The sequence below is a fragment of the Ricinus communis genome, chromosome 4 (genome assembly GCF_019578655.1).
Source record: "Ricinus communis isolate WT05 ecotype wild-type chromosome 4, ASM1957865v1, whole genome shotgun sequence".
Lineage (NCBI taxonomy): Eukaryota > Viridiplantae > Streptophyta > Magnoliopsida > Malpighiales > Euphorbiaceae > Ricinus > Ricinus communis.
Window position 1 is genome coordinate 7,914,435 of NC_063259.1, and position 21,581 is coordinate 7,936,015.

Sequence of the window (21,581 nt, forward strand, 5' to 3'; positions counted from 1 at the left end):
TTTTTTTTAAAACAAATCTTATTTGATAGAAAACAGATTCAAAATAAAAGACAAATAAAGAACAACAGTAAGAACTGAATTAAAAGAAAGAACAAAGAAACACAAGGAATCAAAATTGACTAATGAAAATTTGAAGGATAAAACATGATCTAGAGCCAAATTTCTGATACCAAATGATATGGAACCTCTATGAATAAGCTTGAGAACTCCTTTTGAATTGTGGATCCCCAACATATTAACATGAAAACACTAAGAACCAATTTGGTTTAACCCCTAAGAAAGGTTAGAAGACAGATTTCTTAGAAAGATGATTAAGAATTAGAACCTAAGGAAAACTAAATTCCTTAAACCCTAATTCCAAGTATGCCATGAGGATAGATCAACTCCTTGATAAGTAAGATTTGAATTCAAACAAGAACACAAAGATAAAGCAAACAAGCTTTAAGGTAAAAATACCAATTATCATTCAACTTTAACTTAATTTTTACATCAAAATCGTACTAGCCTTATATAGGCCTTAGAAAACTCTAAATCTTAACTAATAAGGATTTACATCTCATCTAAGATAAAGATAACCTTACTAACTAAAAGAGATAACTTAAACAAAGTCCTAGTTAGATTAAAATACATGTGTGACCATCCAAAATAAGCCATAAAATCAATTAACATAAGTCATATAAATGGGCCTCATAACTTAAGTCAAGTTAGTCCCAAAGTCTTTATATGCTCCAATTCAGTTTCTTTGATCTTTTTAAGCCCAATTAAATTCATTTAAGTCCAATAAACTGAATTAGATTAATGAGTCTTGAACTTAAATCAAATTCTTCAAGCCTTGATATATCCTTATCTTAAATATCTTGGATAAGCTCATTGACTTGCAATTTGAATCGACCTAGGACTCCTAGTTGAATTAGGATTCCTTTTGTTGCTTGAACTCCTAATGTCATTAGGACTCCTTACAGGATTATGATTCCTAGTTGAGTTAGGACTCCTTATTGGATTAGAATTCCTTGAGCTAGTAGGATTTGCATCATGAAGACTCCTTGTTGGAGTAGGATTCGTTATGCTAGTTTGGTTTATATCATTTCTTCAAGATCTAGGTTCTTCTTATACATCTTATCTCTTGCACTCACTACCTGTTTATACTCTTTACTTCTCCATTCAACATCTTTCAGCTTTTCACCCAAAAATTCTTCCATTTCATCTTTCAATTTCAGTTGCCCTTGCAAATTATCCATTTGATTCTTCATTCTCAACAATTCGCCTTTCTGAATGGGGGCAACTCCGAGTCAAGCCATTAGAAGAACTTACAATCATCATATTGGTTCATAGGAAAAAAGAATTTCATATAAGTTTCTTATAACAAAAATCCATAGAAATTTAACAATATAAACACATTTGCTTTACTCATACCTTCCTCACATGACACTCAGAAAATCTTCTTTCTAGATTATCTTCTATCCAAGATGTCAAAAGACCAGCGTCAAGATCATGAGAGCATTTTGTTGATGGAATCAGACTAGTATAGTAAGCCATTGACCATGACTTTCTTGAGGTCCTTGATTGCGAGCTGGAAAAGACATTATCAACTTCTTTTGGGGTTTTTTTAATTTTAGTGAGAAGATTCGATTATAAATAATGAAAGATGATGAAAATTAGGTTTTGTACATCTCAATTTAGGACTTAAATTTCAACTTATTAAAACATTACATTTAATATAGCGGGATGACATGTCACATGTTTTTTTTAAGTGTCAAAAATAGAGCACCTCAGAGAATTATGCCCACTACGTAAGATGTAAGTCACCGGAAAAAAGGTTAGGTTGCTTCGAATTGTAAAAATATTAAAAGTTCGTATTCTAAATTACTAAAATTGAAAAGTCATGTTAGATCTGAAAAATAAGCTAAAGGTCGTGTTTTTTCCTTTTACAATTAGGCCTAATTAAAATTAATAATATTAGTAATTAAAAATAGGTAGAATGCATATTTAAATATCTAAATCTTAGTGATTTAATTATTTTAATATCCTAGTTTTCAATTTAACTTAAGAAACATACAAATTCTATTTTTATAATTGTCTAAAATATTTTTAATTTTTAATTTAATAGACATCTGTTTTTTTAAATTTTTAAACATTTAAACATCAAAATAATAATATAAAGAATCATTGAATTTTACATTTAGTTTGGTTTTAATCACAAAACATTAAGTTGTTTTATTTCAATAATTCAACTTTATTTTCAATTATAAATTAATAATTTTATAAATAAAAATTGATGTCATATATTTTAAATTATCTTTTTATTCACTCTAAAAATTAGTAAAGTTACTCTTTTTATTGGCAATTTTTACTGGGTATTAATTTTTTATTTATAAAATAATTAAATTAAAATTCAATAATTTTACTGAAATAAATTAAGATTTTATAATTAAAATAAAATAAAAAATAAAATTGAGTAACAATTTATACTATATTAGTATTCTTCTTCTAAACACATACCTGCAGTATATGTTAATTTGTTGAAAGAAGTCTTATACGTTTAAATAAGATAAAAAGAAATAAGCAAAGGTGTTTATTAAATTACATTAAAAATTAAAATGTTAAAAGTGTTCATGTATTTAGCCTTAAGAATATTCCTTATTCTCGCTGGCTGTCTGTCTCTTGTACGAGAATCCAAACATTGGGTGCCTCTGGCTCATCTTCTCCGTTCTCTTTCTTTCAACTTTCTGTAACACAGAAATAGAAGCAGAAAAAGGAAAAAAGAAAAGAAAGAAAAGAAAGAACCAAAAGAAACGCAGATGGCATTAGCAGGCAACAGTATAATCCTACATAACAGAGCCCCTCTTCCCACAAGTTTGACACCCTCAAATTTTAGATGTAAACCCATAAATTTCTACTCAAAGCCACAATCTCTCGCCCACTACAACATTCGAATTAGTCCATTATCTTGTTTCGCAAAGTCCACTTTCATATCAGATGATGTTGAGGTGCAAAGTATCAATCCCACCGCCACACCCACTACTAGTAAGTTCTAACAACTACCCGTTTTCCCATTTCCACTTTTCAAGATAAAGACTTACTGCTCCAAGTGTGTGTTGGATGATTTACGATTGACACATTCCTAATAACTTAATACTGACAAATATGTGTGGCTTGTTATATAATTTGGAGTAGGGAAGTTTTTATTTTCGAGATTTTTCATTTGAAATTCTCTAATTCCTGTTATGTTATGTTGTATCCTATAGCATGGTCGGAATTTGCTAGTAATGTGTCTGGTGAATGGGATGGGTTTGGAGCAGAGTTCACTTCTGAAGGAAACCCAGTTGAACTTCCTGAATCTGTTGTGCCTGAAGCTTTTAGAGAGTGGGAAGTTAAGGTTTTTGATTGGCAGACTCAATGTCCCACTCTTGCTCAATCACAAGAGTTTGCTATTACTTACAAAACTATCAAATTACTTCCCACTGTAGGATGTGAAGCTGATGCTGCAACCAGGTATAGCATTGATGAAAGAAATATTGGAGGTATAGATAATAAAGTTTCCGCCTTTGCATATCAATCTAGTGGGTGTTATGTGGCCGTCTGGCCAATTCAGGATAATGGTATGGATAAGCAATTTGAGTTGGAGTATTGCTTGATACATCCTCAAGATAAGGAATCCCGTGTGAGAGTAATTCAGGTTGTTCATGTAGTTAATTCAAAGATGACACTAAAGAATATCAGGGTTTTCTGTGAGCAGTGGTATGGACAATTTAGAAATGGTGACCAGCTTGGTGGATGTGCAATTCGGGATTCTGCATTTGCTTCTACCGCTGCTTTGCAATCTTATGAAGTTGTAGGAGTTTGGCAGGGCCCTACTGCTGTTGCGAGTTTTAATGCTTCTCAAACGGTGAGTCGCAAAACTCAAGTTCTATATCTTTTTGGCTTATAATTTATTTGAAGAACATGATTTATCCATTTTGGGCATTAATTGAGGTTTCCTGTTCTTAAGCGTTAGCATAGCTCCAATCCTTTTCTTTATCTCATGAGATACTCCCTAGAGCTATCTAAATTAAATAGAGAAAATTGTCAATTTGTATGCATACACTAACCTCCCTACAGTTTTCAAGCAACATGAATAAAAGGGGAGATGGGGGTATCGAAATGGGATAGGCCAAGAAAGAGAAAAGTGACTATTATAAGTTGTACAGATCTTGCTTTGATTCAAATGAATTGAATGCAATGTTCCTCAGGCCAAAATGTCGGAAGTGATAAAATAAATGAGTGGCTGAGACAGAAATTTAATGCTCCAAATGTAAATTATGATGTGTGAATGGTTAGTTGACTTTTAGGGACTACTGCGAGTTGTACTGATCATCCCTTGATTTAAGCAAACTAAAAATAATGCTGTCATCAGCTTGAACTGTTAGAATCGATGAGTTGAAATCGATTATTTTGGAAGAATTTTTGACGATCCAAATAGAAATCATGATGTGCTATTATGTAGTTGCATTTTTGAAAACTTTGTTCCTTGTCTTATTTTTTCAGGAATAATATAGGCTTTATGCATATATTCATGTGTCATCCACTTGGAGAGTAAATAAGATAATGTGCCTTAATGATTCATTTCTTATGCTTTGCACTTTGGCTCCTTTCCCTAACATGTGATATCACTATCTTTAAACTAAGTAAGTATGCCTTGTTGAATGAATCCTATTCCATTTATTTTTCACTAAAATTCTCATATCTTCTTGATTGATTAGTGTTTCCTGAAAGAATTAAAAGGTGACACCATGCAGAAGTCAGTAAGAGATGAGCATGATCTTATATTGCTTCCAAAGCAATTATGGTGTTCACTTAAAGGAGGGAAAGATGGTGAGACTATCTCTAAGGTGGGGTGGGTGTCTGAACATGGATTTGCTACAACATCAACATGCATTTTCTCTAGTGATGCAAAGTTGAAGGTATGTTGCTACTGTTAGGTTAGTTTTTTTTTTTCTTCTTAGTTTGATTCTAGTTAGGATGTTTGACTTTTCTGGTTTTTGGTTTATTTTTTATGTTCCTTAAAAATCTAGAAATAACTCATGGGCAGCAGGGAGGGGGTGACTCAATTAGTTGGCAATGGAAGATTGATTAATTTGTCACAAAGAATCATCTATTGGTCAATCAAATTTCTTAGTCATGTTTGAGGTTCATCAATTTATAAGTCTAGTTCTTCCCATCCTTGAATGATATGGTAACAAGGAAAATAATAGAGGAAAATGGTAATCTCATGTATCTACCAACATCCTCATCTTCACTTGATCCCCATAATTTGATGAAAATGACAGATTGCTCTTTTTATCGTTGTTTGTTTGTTTATATCACAAACATTTTGCTTCTTTGTACATGCCAATGTATGCTCTTTCTCGCATCTCGCCACTAGTTTAGAACTGAAGGGTCTCAGAGTCTTCTAATATTTGGATGTTTTGGGAAAAACTGTCTTTATTCTGAAAGAGATGCCATCTTTAGGGAATCCTACATCTTCGTTATCTAGTTCAAGTTGTATGCCAGACTTGAGTCATCCAAGATACGTAATAATCCCGTGTTTGAGTATTTTACCTCAAATTACCTACCAACTAGCTTATGAAACTTCAGTATACTTGCGTCAACAATGTCTTTGTCATCATGGAGCAGAGCATATAAACTTGGAATACAACTCCTATTCTTAGGAAATAAAAAAGAAAAACAATGTGTCCATCAGATGAGTCAACAAAAGCCCAACTAAGACAAATATATGTCGGCCAATTTTTGCAGTTTGGGCAAGATTGTATAGCAAGTCTAGTCAGTCTTTAAATCAAATAACTGGATACTTGTTATCGGCCCTGCACCTTGGATCGAGTTATGGGTCCAAGTAAAGAGAAATCACAATCTGGATTGAGGACCTCTTTCTATTTATTTGTTTTTCTTCCTTTATTATCGGCCCTGCACCTTGGATCGAGTTATGGCTCCTTAGAGAGAAACCTAATGATCTCTTGAACATTTTTTTGGTGGAAATCAAAATTAGCCCTATTTCATTTCCTTTTTTTCTTTAAATATTTACATGACACAACTGATAATGAAAGCTACCCACTACCACTACTTAGATAACTATCTCCATGTTCATAGTACGTGAAGATTTACAACTTCCACTATGAAAACTAACAAAGTTATAAACTATGACAGACAAAGATACAAATAGCAAGAAATAAACTAACAAACTAGCAGCTATGTCTTTTAAGTCTTCAAGCTAGTTCGCTTTTTGGGCCCATGATGATAATGCTTATAGACTTGTATTGCAGCTGAATTATCACCCTTGGTTTGCTGGCTTACAACATCACTCCCCAGCTCAACAATATGCTTGTCCTCAAGCGTGAAAGATGGGTAACAAAATTGCATTTGCTGAATATCTTCCCTTGAAGCTTTAGCAGGGGAAAAATTTTCCTAATGAATCAAAACTTGTGGTACACCATTAAAAACCTGTTGATCAAGAACAGCCGTAGGAGTAGGACAAATCTGACCTTGATGAACTAATGATAAGGAAGGCTGAACCACAAGTTCATGGGCCCTATTAAATCTCTTAAGACATGAAACATGAAAAATAGGATGAGGATATAAGTTCTCTGGCAAATCTAACTTATAAGCAACAAAACACGTGCCAAAATGCGATAGGGGCCATAGTATTTCGAAGACAACTTTTGGTTTGACCGCGATTGTAGAGACAGCTGGCGAAATGGCTGAAATTTTAAGAGAACCATGTCTCCTACATTAAATTAGATGGGAAGAATCATAAATAGCCTTCATGTGTGTTTGAGCTTGAAGAAGGTGGTCACGAAGATCTTTTAGTACTACATCACGATCTTTTAATGCAAAATCAACCGCTTCTAAACGAGCTAACTCAGTACAGTAATCAACCAATCTTGGGGGTGGCTGGCCATACACAACTTCAAAAGGTGTAGTTCTAAGAGTAGTATGATAGATGGTGTTGTAACAAAATTCAGCCCATGAAAGCCAATCAAGCTATTGTCGGGGGTGGTCACTTATGAAGCATCGAAGATACCTCTCAATTGTGCGATTTACAACCTCAGTTTGACCATCTATTTGGGTATGGTAAGCTGAACTAAATTTCAGCTGAGTCCCACTGAGTTTGAAGAGTTCAAACGAAAAAGAACTAGTGAAATTCACGTCTTTGTCAGACTACTATTTCTAGAAGACCATGTAACTTGAAAACATCGCCAAAAAATGCCTGGCCACTAAAATAGCAGTACTTGGAAAATTGATCCACCACCACAAATAAAACTGATTTTCCATGAGAAGAAGGCAAACCGTCGATGAAGTCCATAGAAATGTTAGACCATATCTGGTGAGGCACTGGTAGTGATTGTAGAAGCCCAGCAGGATGAAGGTTTCAGCTTTAAGGCATTTGCAAGTGATACATGACCTGACAAAATTCTGAACATCTTTTTTCATTCCCTTCCAGTAGAAATCTATAGCCACTCTTTTTAAAGTCTTCTAATAGACTTCATGCCCTTGATTATGAATTGCAGATAAAATTAAAGGAAGAAAAGGAGAATCAGATAAGAGAAATACCCTATCTTTGAAAAACAACAATTTATTCTTGAAGGACCATGGTCCAATAGCTTCACCATCAACGACGCGATGAACCGGTTGCTGTAATTCGGGTGTACTAGCTATAAGAGAATGGATTTTATCAAACGATGGCAACCAATATTCATGTATCTGCTTGTTGGCGAGATAAGGCATCTGCTACTACGTTATCACATCCTGCCTTATATTCGCCTGAAAATCATAATTCAATAATTTGCTTAACCATTGTTGTTGAGGAGTAATGATGCGTTGGTCCAACAAATATTTTAGGCTGTAATGATCAGTACGAACAATAAAAGGGTGTCCCCATAAATAAGTCTCCAATGTTGGATTGCTTTCACTAACCCAACCAATTCTTTCTTAAATGCAAGTAAGTGTTGATATCTGACAGCCAAGGTGCGGCTGAAATAAGCAAGTGGCCTGCAATTTTGTTGCAAGAAGCCCCCAACCCCTAATCTGAGGCATCACATTCCAGCACAAATGGAATAGAGAAATCTAGTAAAGCAAGCATTAGGGTGGTAATCACTGCAATCTTTACTTTTCAAAAGCTAAGGATGCTTTATTTGACCATTTAAAGGAGTTTTCTCGAAGCATGGAAGTTAATGGAGCTGCAATACTGCTGTAATCCTTGACGAACTTACGGTAATAACCCGTTAACCCAAGAAATCCATGCAACCCTTTCACAGTGGTTGGTTTTGGCCATTGTAGCATCGCGTCAATTTTACTTTGATCTACTGATACCCCTTCACCTGATATGACATGGCCAAGATAAGCAACTTTAGATTCAGCAATAAGACACTTGGAGCGCTTCAGGAAAAGTTTATGCTGCCGTATAAGAGAAAAGATTATATGAAGATGGACTATATGTTCTGCCCAAGTTCGGTTGTAGATTAGAATATCATCGAAAAAGACTAACACAAACTTGCGTAGATATGACCGGAACACCTTATTCATCAATGCTTGAAAGGTAGAAGGTGCGTTAGTCAATCCAAATGGCATCATTAAGAATTTGAGATGCCCATGATGAGTTTGGATTGCTGTTTTGGCAATATCATCCACACACATTCTTATTTGATGGTAACCTAAACGTAAGTCCAATTTAGTAAAATATTTTGCACCATGTAATTCCTTTAGCAACTCATCAATGACTGGAATGGGAAATTTTTCTTTGATTGTCTTGGCATTTATAGCTCTATAATCTACACAAAACACCAGCTATTATATGATTTCTTAACAAGAAGTACAGGGGAAGAAAATGGTGACTGACTGGGCTGCATGATTCCTTTTGCTAACATCTCACACCGCCGTGCAATCTCCTCTTTTTGAACATGCGTGTAACAGTAAGGTCGGACAACTATAGGATCTAACCCACTCTCTAACACGATCTTATGATTAGATTTGCATTGAGGTGGTAATCCCATAGGTTCCTCAAAGAGATCTTTAAATCTGCCAATAGTGGTTGAGTTTCCAATTCCTTGTCAACTTTAACCATAGTAGTTTGATGAAAAGCATGACTCTTAAATTCCCTTGTTCCCCTCAACTCTAGAGTTCTCCCACATTTATTAAATCTCATCCACAGTTGTAAAATCCCAATGGATGGGTCCTAGAATTTTTAACCAATTAACTCCAATTACTGCCCCAAAACAGCCCAATGGCAACAAAAATAAATTCAATTTAAATACCTGATTACCCAAATTCAAGGAAACATTTTTGCACAGCCCTGGATTTCGTAGTCTTTCACCATTTACCACTATAACACGTAACTCTTTTATTTTGATTGGGAACTGTAACTTTCTCGCTAACAAGGAATCAATGAAACTATGCGTACTCCCTAAATACACTAGAACTAAAAGAGGATGGTCATTAATGGATCCTTGCACCTGCATTATTTGAAAATTTTGAACCCCTGTAATTGCATCAATAAAGATTTCTGGTGTATGATCCTCCTTCATTCCATCTTCTTGCTCCCCCTCCATCTCTTCTATCCCTTCAAGCCAAAATAATCATTTACATTGATGGCTTGGCACATAAACTTCATCACAATTATAACAAAGCCCTTCGCTCGCCGTTCCTCCATCTCTGCTCAATTCAAACGTTTGACAAATGGTGGTTTTGGGGAATTTGTTACCACAGTTTGCTTAGCACTTGAATTCTCTGACTTGCGCCAATTCCTTCGCACAGTCCCTTTGCACGCCCTGTCTTCCTCGTACATAATGTCATGGGCTTGGTCTTTTCTACCAACGAACCGAGCGGCACTAGCTAGTTTCTCCCTGCAGACAAGTAAGCTAGTCAGTCTTGCTCTTCGAATGCTAGGCAAAATGCTAGCTAGGATGGCAAGAAGAACAAAAGAGAGCTAAAGACAACTTGGAAGCTTTTGTAAAGAGAGCTTTCTTACTCTTTTACTTGATTATGCTTGATTTCTACTTGATGATTACAAATGAATTCTCTAAGCTATATATAGGCCTCCACCTCCTCAATGGACGGTGAGGATACATTTGATCTGATGGCTAAGATTAAGTATCTAGAATTTCTACACACTTCCATACTTATCTACACATTATACAAGCTTCTAAATTATTCTAGAATGTTCCAGATGCTTCAAGATGCTTCCAGATGATTCTAGATGATTCTAGAATGTTCTAGAATCCTCCCTTGCTTTGTAGCGAACTCTGGAGGCTTCTTGGGCCTCTGAACCTTCGTGCGAGAAGGGGAAATTTGCGGGCTGTGACATTCTCCCCCACTCATTCTGGCGACGCCCTCGTCGCGTCCCCGTTGTATGCCTCGATTAAGTCCTTGAAGTTCCTTGGCAAATCTTCGGCTTTGATGGGGAAAGAGCTTTACCATCACTAAGCCTCCCTCCTGAAACACTGAGTGCCTCCTCTTTCCATCCGCCCACTTCTTTATTCTCTTGGCGGTCTTGGTTAGATGAGCACATGCCCTGTCGGCTTTCTCATGCCATCCTTTGGACTTCGGTAATGGCTTTAACAAACCGGCGGGCTTGTTTTGTTCCACCTTGTCTTGATCCAACGAAAGAAAGTTAGCGCTAGTGATGGAAGCTAACTCTGCCTTTCTACTTGGCGCATCGGCCACTAAGTTTGCCTTTCCAGGGCTTGTACTCGTTCGCAAAATCGGACTCCGCAAGGAATGATTGCCATCTTACTTGCTTCAAAGTCTGTTTCTTTTGCTCGAGTATCGGTGGTTCACATAAAGCCTTGGACGACCTAGTGTGGCCAGCATCTAACAACTCTTTTAGTTGCCTCCGTAACTCTTCGAACTCAGGGGGTGTCATGCTATAAAGGACTGCTGTAAGCGGCCTTGTACCTTCTACCAGCTCCATTTTCTGATCCACCTCTCTTCGGTGAGAGCTTTTTCGGTAACTCCGCAGGCATTACGTCTCCAGACTCTTCTAGGACCCCTGTTATCTCCTTTGGCACTTCATCTTGCGGCAAGATTGCCACTTCTTCCTTTAGTGCCGCAAGGAATGTGGGCTGAGTCTTCTCTACCCCCTTGAATAGTTGCATGGCCGAGATCTTCATGGCTTTTACCTTGGCTTCTCATTTCAACGGTACCATGCAAGTATTTCCTTGCTCCAAGATACACATGGTGTTGGTAAAGGGAAGTGGGAATGCATTCACTTTGTCCAGGAATTCTATGTCAAGCACCATTTTATAATCATCCATCGTAATAATGGAAAAGTCCAAGAGGCCAGACCACTCACTGAGGCTTACTTTGACGTCTCGCACAAATCCACGTGTCGCACTCGGTGTCGAGTTGATAGCCTTGAGCCACCCTTGCTCCTTCGTATATTTGATGTTAAGTCTTTCGGCTTCTTTTGCCTCGAGGAAGTTGTTGTTAGCTCCGGTATCTAATAATGCTTCTACTGTGCAGCCTCCAACCTTCACCTCGACGAACAATCGACCCTTGGCACTGAGGAGTTGTAGCGATCCCATCTTGGACTCCTCTTGCACTCGTTGGTGTTCTTCCCTTTCTTCGACCAACACAGAGAGCTTGCTCTTCGTAGGGCATTCTCTTGCCTTATGCGGTCCATCGCAGAAGAAACACTTGAGACGTTGCCTCTCTCCACCTTTGTCATCTTTGTTGCCATGGATGCCTTCCTCACTGGGCTTGTCAAACTTGTAGAAGCCTTCCTTTTTATGGTGACGCTCTCCCCCACTCTTTCCGTTGCCGTTCCTTTCTTGGTCGGGCTTGTGCCTCTCTTGCCTCCTGATCTCTATCAAGGATTCGGCCACGGCAACGACAGTGTTGAGATCTTGGACACCACGGCGCTCCAACTCTAACCTTGTCCAAATCTTCAATCCATCTGTGAACGTAAACAAGGCTTCTTCATCGGTATAATTGGGAATCTCAAAGAGTGTTGGTGAATTCTTTAACATACTCCTTGATGCTTCCCATATGTGAGAGTCGCCGCAACTTGGCCCTTGCATCTCTAATAGCATTCTCGGGGTAGAACTGCTTTTGCATATCATCTTTGAACTCTACCCACAAGTTGATGGTGCATGTCCTTTTTTCTATGTCGTCACTCCTCCTCTACCACAACATTGCGGTATCTTCTAGGAAGAGTGCAGCAGCGTCAACCTTCTTGGCTTCTTCTACTAAGCCAAGTGCCTTGAAGTATCGCTCTAAGCTCCATAGGAAGTTATCAATTTCCTTCGCGTTCCTTAGCCTCTATAAGCTTTAGGCTTCGAAACATCTATCTTCGATGGAGTAGAGACTACCATAAGCATGCTTCCACTTCCCTGGATAGCTGCCTTCTTGCAGAGGATAAGCTCTTCCTCGGTTGCCAACAACCTAGCAACCATACCATCCAGCGTTTCCCTCAACGTCACAACCTCGGCAAGGAGAGCTTTCTCTATGGTCTTGGCTTGTTCTTAACACTTGGACATGCCCTCGTTTAAGGCAGCTTGCATCCCTTCTTGAAGCTCTTCTCTCCCATTCTCGAGCTCCTCGATGTGTTGCTCTAAGTCCCTGAACCTATCGTGTCCCTCAGCCACAATTAGCTCTATCTTGGCTAGCCTGGCATCCATGTCAGACACAACGTCCCTCGACCTTCCTCTCTCCTTCTTCGGTGCCTTGGACGCTTCCGGTTGGTCCTTCATAACCTCACTCTAGGGTTGCCTTACCTCCTCGGTAACTCTGGTAGCCTCACATGCTCCCGATGTCTTTGCCATTTCACTTCTTCAAGGATTGTGCTAACCTTGCTCTGATACCAACTGTCACGGGCTTGGTCTTTTCTACCAACGAGCCATGCAGCACTAGCTACTTTCTCCCCGCGGACAAGTAAGCTAGTCAGACTTACTCTTCGAATGCTAGGCAAAATGTTAGCTATGATGGCAAGAACAAAAGGGAGCTAAAGACAACTTGGAGAGTTTTTGTAAAGAGAGCTTTCTTACTCTTTTACTTGATTATGCTTAATTTCTACTTGATGATTACAAATGAATTCTCTAAGCTATATATAGGCCTCCACTTTCTCAATGGACGGTAAGGATACATTTGATCTGATGGCTAAAATTAAGTATCTAGAATGTTCTACATACTTCCATACTTGTCTACACATTATACAAGCTTCTAGATTATTCTAGAATGTTCCATATGCTTCAAGATGATTCTAGAGTGTTCTAGAATTCTCCCTTGTTTTGTAACGAACTCTGGAGGCTTCTTGGGCCTCTGAACCTTTGTGCGAGAAGGGGAAATTTGCGGGCTGTGACAATAGTCATGAAAGCTTTAATTTGTTGCCTTAAACTTTGAGGCTCTCTTATAACTACCTGCTCTGATACTAGGTTGTTACGGCCCTGCACCTTGGATTGAGTTATGGGTCCAAGTAAAGAGAAATCACAATCTGGACTGAGGACCTCTTTCTGTTTATTTGTTTTTCTTCCTTTGTGACCTATGATTGAGAACAAACAAGGGCTCCTTAGAGAGAACCCTGTGATCTCTTCAACATATATTTTGGTGGAAATCAAAATTACCCCTTATTGATTTCCTTTTTTTCTTTAAATATTTACATGACAACTGATAATGAAAACTACCCACTACCACTACTTAGATAACTACCTCCATGTGCACAGTACATGAAGATTTACAACTTCCACTATGAAAACTAACAAAGTTATAAACTATGATAGACAGAAATACAAATAACAAGAAATAAACTAACAAACTAGTAGCTATGTCTTTTAAGTATTCAAGCTAGTTCGCTTCTTGGGCCCATGATGATAATGCTTATAGACACTTGTATTGCAGCTGAATTATCACACTTGGTTTGCTGGTTCACAACACTACTCCTTTCTAATTTTTGTCTAAACTTTCTTTTCCTTATATTCTCTCTCAATTTGTTAGAGATGATTTTCATTAGATGCAGCAAATCATGAAGCTCGCTTTAATTTCTGTCCTGTAATTTAGGCAGGCTAATGGTAAGGTCATAACCTTCCTTAAGATTCCTAAAGGAACACTATAGCACTAAAGGATTGGGATTTTCTTCAAGCAATCTCAGGTTTGAATCCTGCTGAATGGCATGGGGTTGGGAGGGAGGGAAAATGAGAGCTGCTCCCTATTTTGTAGCTCATTTGACACAGAGAAAGAGAGAAATGTGTGTTAAGAGATGAAGAGGACATAGGTAGGTGGCATTAATAGGAGTGGCTTTTGGAAATTAGGATTGTCAATGCTGTAAAGGAATTAGAGGTGTCTTCCACAGTCCTTCCTTACAATCTTAGCCAAGACAAGTAAAGCTAACGAAGGTGAAAGCAAGTTATTTGACGTCTTTAGTTTTAAAGTCAAAAGTAATTTGGCAGGAATCTATTTGAACCATGAGCTAGTTAATTCACTTCCAGCAATCCAAAATTCTTTTGATCAAGAGTCTTATTCTAAGCATACTTTAATGTGATTTTGGTGATGTCCAAGTTGGAAACAGTGATAGTGTTAGAACTTTTACATGTTCAGTTGTGGTGGTTCTGTTCATCATTCTAGTATGAATTTGTGTTGCATTTTTGGCTGCTAAACGCTGTTGGCTAGGCTTTGTTCTTTAACACCATTTTTTTTCTTTGGCAGGAAGTTTCTATAGCAAGAGAAACTGCAACATTGCAGGGTGATTAGTGGTAACCACAACTTCAGTAACTTGCAAAATTTGGCATGCATGTAGATTAATGTTCAAGCTGTAGTATAAAAATTCTTAATGTCTTGCATTATTTTGAAGTGTAATAGGATCAATATGTATTTATTTTTCACTAATAGGAGAGCATATAGCATAAAACACTTCATTAACTTTTTGTTTTATTTCAGTCAGAATTGCAATATATATCTACAAATCTATGATAAAATAGGTGGGATATGGTTGCAAATATCCCACCTATATTATCATAGATGTATACATATGTATTGCAATTCTGATTGAAAGTGATATATAATGTTGTAAAATATTGATTATTTATAAAAGTTTTTATTATTTTTATAACGCATATTAAAAATATTTTATGATTCACATCAATATTTATTTATAGGCATAATATTTATTAGTTTTTCAATGGATATTTGTTATTAATGAAAATCATATCTACTAATTCATTCAAATGAACATATATAATATAAATATAATATAAAAATAAAAAAATATTAAACAAAAATTATATATAAATATTTATATTGTGGTACATATATTTTTTTAATAAAATTAAGTTAATAAATATTTTACGTTTAAACAATGAACATTCAGGACATATTTAATGAACATAAGTTAATAAACATTTAATACAAAATTAAATAACATAAGATAATAAATATTTAATATAAAATTAATTAACATAAATTATTTTTTCAAAAAAAGAAAAATTTGAGTTCATAAAACCAAATAGACAAGAAACTATTTTATAATTTGCCGTGATATTGACCTACCACTTTTACCTTCTACTCTTAGAAATACTAGATGGCAATTAAAATCTTAATTCTTATCATTATAAAATTTTTCTTTTTTTCTTTTTCTTTTTCCAGATTTTTTGGTGAATAACCTTTTTTTTTTTTTCAATTTCTTAACATTTAACTTTAACTTTAGTGATGGTAATCTTCGGCCTTTCATTTTTATTAGTTACTAATAATTTATATATATCTATAGTGAATTAAAAAATTATTAAATATTAAATATGTTGATCTTTAAGTTTATAATTAATATATTTGATGTATTAAAGAATTATTAAACATTTGAAGTATTAATTATTAAATATTATAAACTTAATATTTCAAAATAAATACATATAATTTAAAATCAGTAAATTAATATAACAAGAAAATTTATTATAAAGAAACACATGCTAAATACTTGGTGTAGAATTTAGTAAATGATGCTTTTATAAGAAATACGATTTCTTTTGTAGCACATATGTAAGAAATACTTTTTTTTTTTTATATCTAACAACATTAAAGTTTTTTTATATTTAATAATTTTTAAAAATTATTAAATTTTCCACTGCATTAAAATAATAAATACTAAAGAAAAAAAGTAGTACAACATTTTCTTTTTCTAAAATTTTCTCCAATAATTAATAATTATAAAAAATAATCAAAAGAATAATAAAATTATTAATTTATTAAATATTAAATATAAGAGTCAAATGTCATGATTCTAACATACTAAGTAACTACGGTGGCAGAAAGATGCTTTTAGTGAAGAATTGAATATTAATTTCAAACAAGGGGATGAATCAAATTAATCTTATTGATTGATTCACCTAAGTTATTTTTCTCATCAAATTTTTTTTTTCTTTTAGATGTACAGTCAACCTTTTTCAACCTTGTTGTCCCATGCATATCTTTCTATATATATGAAATTTAAACAAAATCCTTAAAGATTTAGGATTTCTATAAAATCTTGACTTATATTGAGTTGTATTTGTTATCATAAATGAACTTTTATTAATATAAAAATTAATTCATGGACAATAAATTCATTATAAGCCTATTTTATAAGGCCTATTAGCTCTTAATTAATTAGCATTTAGTTAGTCCCAATATATAAGAGTTTAAACCCAATGCTTAAGTCTCATTTTAATCATCACTCAAAATCTATTTGTATGTGACCTAAAAGGTTCATAACATGTTGACAATGAATATGAATTATGAATTAAATTCTTTTAGTTCAATGTTAATTTTCTAATTTAACTTAGTCCATATTTATAGATCAAGATTAGCATATAAAAATGTATCATGACCATCTAAATATATAGAAATGATTAAAGGGCTTTAATTAGCCTTTGCAGTGAATAAATCTTACAATGTAATTCAGTTCTTTCATTGTACTTCTATCCCAATTGATTCAAAGAGCATGGATGTAAGTATCAACTCTATAATTAAACCAATCATATTTATTCTTGATAACTGCATATAACATCTTGAGATCTATGAAACACTTTTTATAATCTTCATTCAAACAACCTTGGCCATAGATTTCCATGTTAAAACATATCAACAATCATCAGAATAAGGTCTCATGATATATTACCTTGGGCAATGAATTCTTTATTGATAACTTATTATCTTCATATGACTCTTATTATACCCAATAACTCTCCCTTGAGCATTCCATAGATAGGAGAACATAAGATAGCCTCAAAATATAGTAGTTCTCATATAAGACAATATATTGTTATCTCAAATCTAATGATCACGTCTTATATGATTGTCACAAGAGTATTGTCCATAGACACTTGGAGTAAATTTCATATGGACTACTCAGTGGTATCGTGTTTAATGAATTTTTTCTTATAACAAGCACTCATATGCTTGTCTTGGAATCTCTATTCCTCAATCTTATGAGATAGATTGCTTACTTTACAAGTAAGTGATAACACATTATGATAGTCTTAAGTGTTTAATCAATATCCAATGATCAATATCTAATTCTTAATCAAACATCGACTATGAACAAATTTTAGGAACGTATGTATGAGAACGTCATCATTATAAACTCGCTTTATAATTTCTCTTACATTTGTATTTATATTATATGTTTTCATCTCTAACGGTTTAGATTATTTCTTGATAGTACTTAATTACTCATATCATTAGAGTCGAACAATGCCTTTAGTATGATTGCATGCCATCGATTGTAATGTATAAATTAATATAGATTATCTGACAACTCCTTGTCTATAGGGCATACTCTAACAATCTCCCACTTGCACTAAAGCATTATCAAAGTCAATCATCATAATATCCAATACCAAACTCTTTCTTATGATGATCGTGTTCTTACTAGGTCAAATGGCCTTGTTGAAGGATCAACTTTATTATCCCCAATGGGTATCTATTTTATCTTTATATTTACTAATAAGTCATTTATTGGTAATGCTTTAATACAATATTTTAGATTCCAAATGAGACCTTGATTCTTTAAAAATGGCTTTATTGTTTCTCTAACTCTTTAAATCATTAATACTTAAAAACCACACCTTATTCTTGAAAAAGAATATTAAAGATCTAAATATCTCAAATATAATGAGATGTATTGAGCTTAAGTTGTAAGAATGGCCTTTTTGAAACTCTTTCCAAAAAATCATGTTTTCCTTAAAAATGAAATGAATCTATCTTGTGAGTTTATTCTATGTGATTCACAATCAAAATCTAGAATAATCATAAAGTTTAGTACATAACATGACATATGTTCATAATAGAATATTGTGTTTTCGCATAAATCATTCTATCAATAACCTTTCTCAATGAGTGTTTATAGCATGTTTTTTTTTGGAAAAAGATATGTCATAAGAAATCGCTAAGAATCTTTCTTTGATTCTTCCATGTTAAATCATTTAACATACATGTCTATGTACATGAAGTTTAGAACTTACTGAGATTTGTCAGCATATATGTCTATGTACAATAAGTTTCCTATTACCCTACAATTCTAGAAGAGGACCTTCATAGGTTAAGCTTATATGGCTTCCTAGTTACTCTTTTTGACAAAGTAAGTTTGAATCTATCTTGCTTAGCTTTGGTTTTCCTTTTCTTGATCATACTCCAATTCTCTTCTTCATTGTCCACTTCGTCAGCCCATGAAATATTTTTTTTGAGCTTGGATTGCTCTCACCAAATTGATTATTTACGGTAGGAGGCTCGTGCTAAGCTTCTGCACCATTCCCATCTACCAATATGCTTTCACATGATCACCAACAGCCACAGGGTCCTTATCCGACTGTTTATCTGCTCTTTGATGTAACTGTTGAGATATGATAACATAATGTTTGATGCAAGTACTGATATAATAAAATATTTTGTTATCCTCCATATCAGATTAGGTAATATTTTAATTAATGTTTGATATGTAAAAAAAAAAAAAAATTCTGCTCCATGCCAACAAATGGTATCGGAGCTTTCTTGATCTTGCGGGACTGTGTGAGTGTCTAAAGATAAATCTAAAAAAAAAAAATATTTTTTTCTTAGTTGATTTGCTTCATCTTTTCTCTTTTTCAATAACATCTAGCAGCACTCCTCTTGCACCTCCTCACATTAATGGCAAAAACTATCATGTATGGGCTGTAAAAATGAAGGCTTATCTTAGAGGTCTTGGACTATGGTAGTATGTGGAAGAGGATAGAGCTATTCCTCTTCTGAGACAGAACCCAATGCTGCATCAAATAAGGCAGCATGAAGAAGAAGTTGTCAAAGCTTTAAAGGCCCTGTCCTACATTCATGCAGTTGTTTCAGATCCTATATTCACCAAGATCATAGCTTGTGAATCAGCACATGAAGCTTGGGAGAAATTGAAGACAGAATTCCAAGGATCTGATAAGACAAGACAAATGCAAGTTTTTAATCTGAGAAAAGAATTTGAGTTGTTAAAGATGAAAGATGCAGAGAAGGTGAAGGACTATGTGGATAGAGTCATGAAGATAGTCAATCAGATAAGGTTGCTGGGAGAAGAGTTGGAAGAGAGGAGAATTGTTGAAAAGGTTATGGTGACTCTTCCAGAAAAATTCGAAGCAAAAATTTCTTCTCTTAGGAACGCTTGGGACATGTCTCAAATAACTTTGCCAGAGCTAACAAATGCTTTACTGGCTGTTGAACAAAGAAAAGCACCCAGGGAAGAAGAAAGTGTAGGAGAAAAGGCACTTGCAGCAGTACAAAAGATGAGTTCACAAGAAGGAGGATCAAAGAACCAAACTGTTCACAAGAAGGGAAAGAACAAGAAAATTGGAAGATGGAGAAGCAAAAAGGATAAATATCCACCTTGTCCCTACTGCAAAAAATCAAATCACACAGAGAACTATTGTTGGTTCCGGCCTGGTGCTCAATATAAGATTTGTAAACAATTTGGTCACACTGAGAGGGTATGTACCATAAGAAATGACCAGCAGACACAGGCACAACCAGCTCAAACAACAGAAAATAATGATTATTAAGAGGAGAAGTTGTTTGCTGCCACTAAAGTTGAAGAATGTGGTGTTTCAATCGAAAGTGTTGATGTATGGCTAGTTGATAGTGGATGCACGAACCACATGACAGCAAGCTTAAAAAGCTTTGAAGATCTTGATATGAACTATTCCTCAAAAGTCAGAATTGGAGATGGAAGACTTGTCGATATTAAAGGCAAGGGAGCAGTCCGTGTGCAAACTATCTCAGGTACAAAAATTCTTACTGATGTTCTCTTTGTGCCTGAGATAAATCAAAATTTATTATCAGTTGGTCAGTTAATGGAAAATAATTATATGCTGGTGTTTGAGAATGGAACTTGTGAATTCAGTAGTCCCACTGGCATGAGAATGTTCTCGGTTAAAATGAACAAAAGAATTTTTCCATTGACTTGGAAAATAATTGAGTTTGAATCTTGTCTCGGTCTTAAAGAAGAAACGTCACTGTGGCACAAAAAATTTGGTCATGCAAATCTTAAAACACTTGAATTAATTTATAAAAGGAATTTAGTTTCTGGAATGCCACAAGTGATTGAAAACACTAGTGTATGTGACACATGTCAGCTTGGAAAACTCGGCCAATTGCCATTTCCTGTCGGTCAAGCCTGGAGAGCTTCTATAAAGCTTGAATTGATTCACACAGATGTGTATGGACCAATGAGCACTCCTTTCTATAGTGGAAGCAAGTACTTTCTATTGTTTATTGATGATTACACCAGATATTGCTGGGTATATTTTCTCAAACAAAAGTCAGAAGTCTTTGAGACATTCAAGAAATTCAAAGCCTCTATTGAAAAACAATCTAGTTTTTCAATCAAAGCTCTGAGGTCTGATAATGGAGCTGAATATATGTCTAGCCAGTTCAAAGAATATTTGAAAGAGGCTGGCATTCATCATCAACTAACTATCACTTACACACCTCAACAAAATGGCGTGAGTGAAAGAAAGAACAGATCGGTGATGAACATGGCAAGGTGTCTTTTGTTTGAGAAAAATCTGCCAAAAATCTTGTGGGCAGAAGCAGTAAACACTGCTGTGTACTTGCAGAACAGATTGTCAACGAAGGCTGTGACTAGAAAGACGCCATTTGAAGCATGGTTTGGAGTTAAACCCACAGTCAAGCACCTTAAAGTCTTTGGCAGTGTTTGTTACTCCCTTATTCCTGAAGCAAAAAGAGGAAAGCTTGATCAAAGAGCAGAGAAAGGAGTATTTGTGGGTTACAGTATTGAATCTAAAGGTTATCAAATTCTAAATCCCATTTTTCAGCAAGTATATACCAGTAGAAGCATAAAGGTTGATGAAGAAAGCGAGTGGGACTGGAACAAAATGGAGTGTTCTACTCTTGAACAACCTGTCAGTTATGATCAGCATCAACAGTTTCCAACAGCTAATCATGATGACTCTGAAGATGAAAATGAGTATGTTGTTAGAGGCATAAGAACCTTAGAAGACATATATAATCGATGCGATATTGCTTGCTTGGAGCCCACAATGCCAAAAGGAGCTTTGAAAATTTCCGAGTGGAGAGCAGCCATGGAGGAAGAGTTCAATATGATCACAAAAAATAAA

At 35.1% G+C, this 21,581-nt stretch overlaps 3 protein-coding genes across 4 annotated transcripts; 2 read left to right on the plus strand and 1 right to left on the minus strand.

Moving 5' to 3' along the window:
- Positions 1–2,622: 2,622 nt before the first annotated feature.
- LOC8286566 lies at positions 2,623–15,074 on the plus strand. Of its 2 annotated transcripts, none has more exons than XM_048373159.1 (4): positions 2,623–3,024; positions 3,246–3,886; positions 4,740–4,958; positions 14,668–15,074. In XM_048373159.1, the coding sequence occupies exons 1-3, from the start codon at positions 2,799–2,801 to the stop codon at positions 4,956–4,958; spliced, it is 1,086 nt and encodes a 361-aa protein (XP_048229116.1). In that variant the 5' UTR covers positions 2,623–2,798; the 3' UTR covers positions 14,668–15,074. The 2 variants fall into 2 exon arrangements, with proteins under 2 accessions (XP_048229116.1, XP_048229115.1); XM_048373158.1 differs by having other exon boundaries at positions 2,624–3,024; positions 4,740–4,940.
- LOC125369880 lies at positions 8,810–13,042 on the minus strand. Its single transcript, XM_048373160.1, has 2 exons — positions 9,998–13,042; positions 8,810–9,872 (listed from the first exon to the last, which is right to left on the minus strand). Exon 1 carries the CDS (start codon positions 12,087–12,089, stop codon positions 11,157–11,159), a length of 933 nt encoding a protein of 310 aa, XP_048229117.1. The 5' UTR covers positions 12,090–13,042; the 3' UTR covers positions 8,810–9,872; positions 9,998–11,156.
- A 4,152-nt stretch (positions 15,075–19,226) lies between the features above and the next one.
- LOC107260986 lies at positions 19,227–20,003 on the plus strand. The gene has a single exon (XM_015717258.2). The coding sequence runs from the start codon at positions 19,227–19,229 to the stop codon at positions 20,001–20,003; it is 777 nt and encodes a 258-aa protein (XP_015572744.2).
- The last annotated feature ends 1,578 nt before the right edge of the window (positions 20,004–21,581 follow it).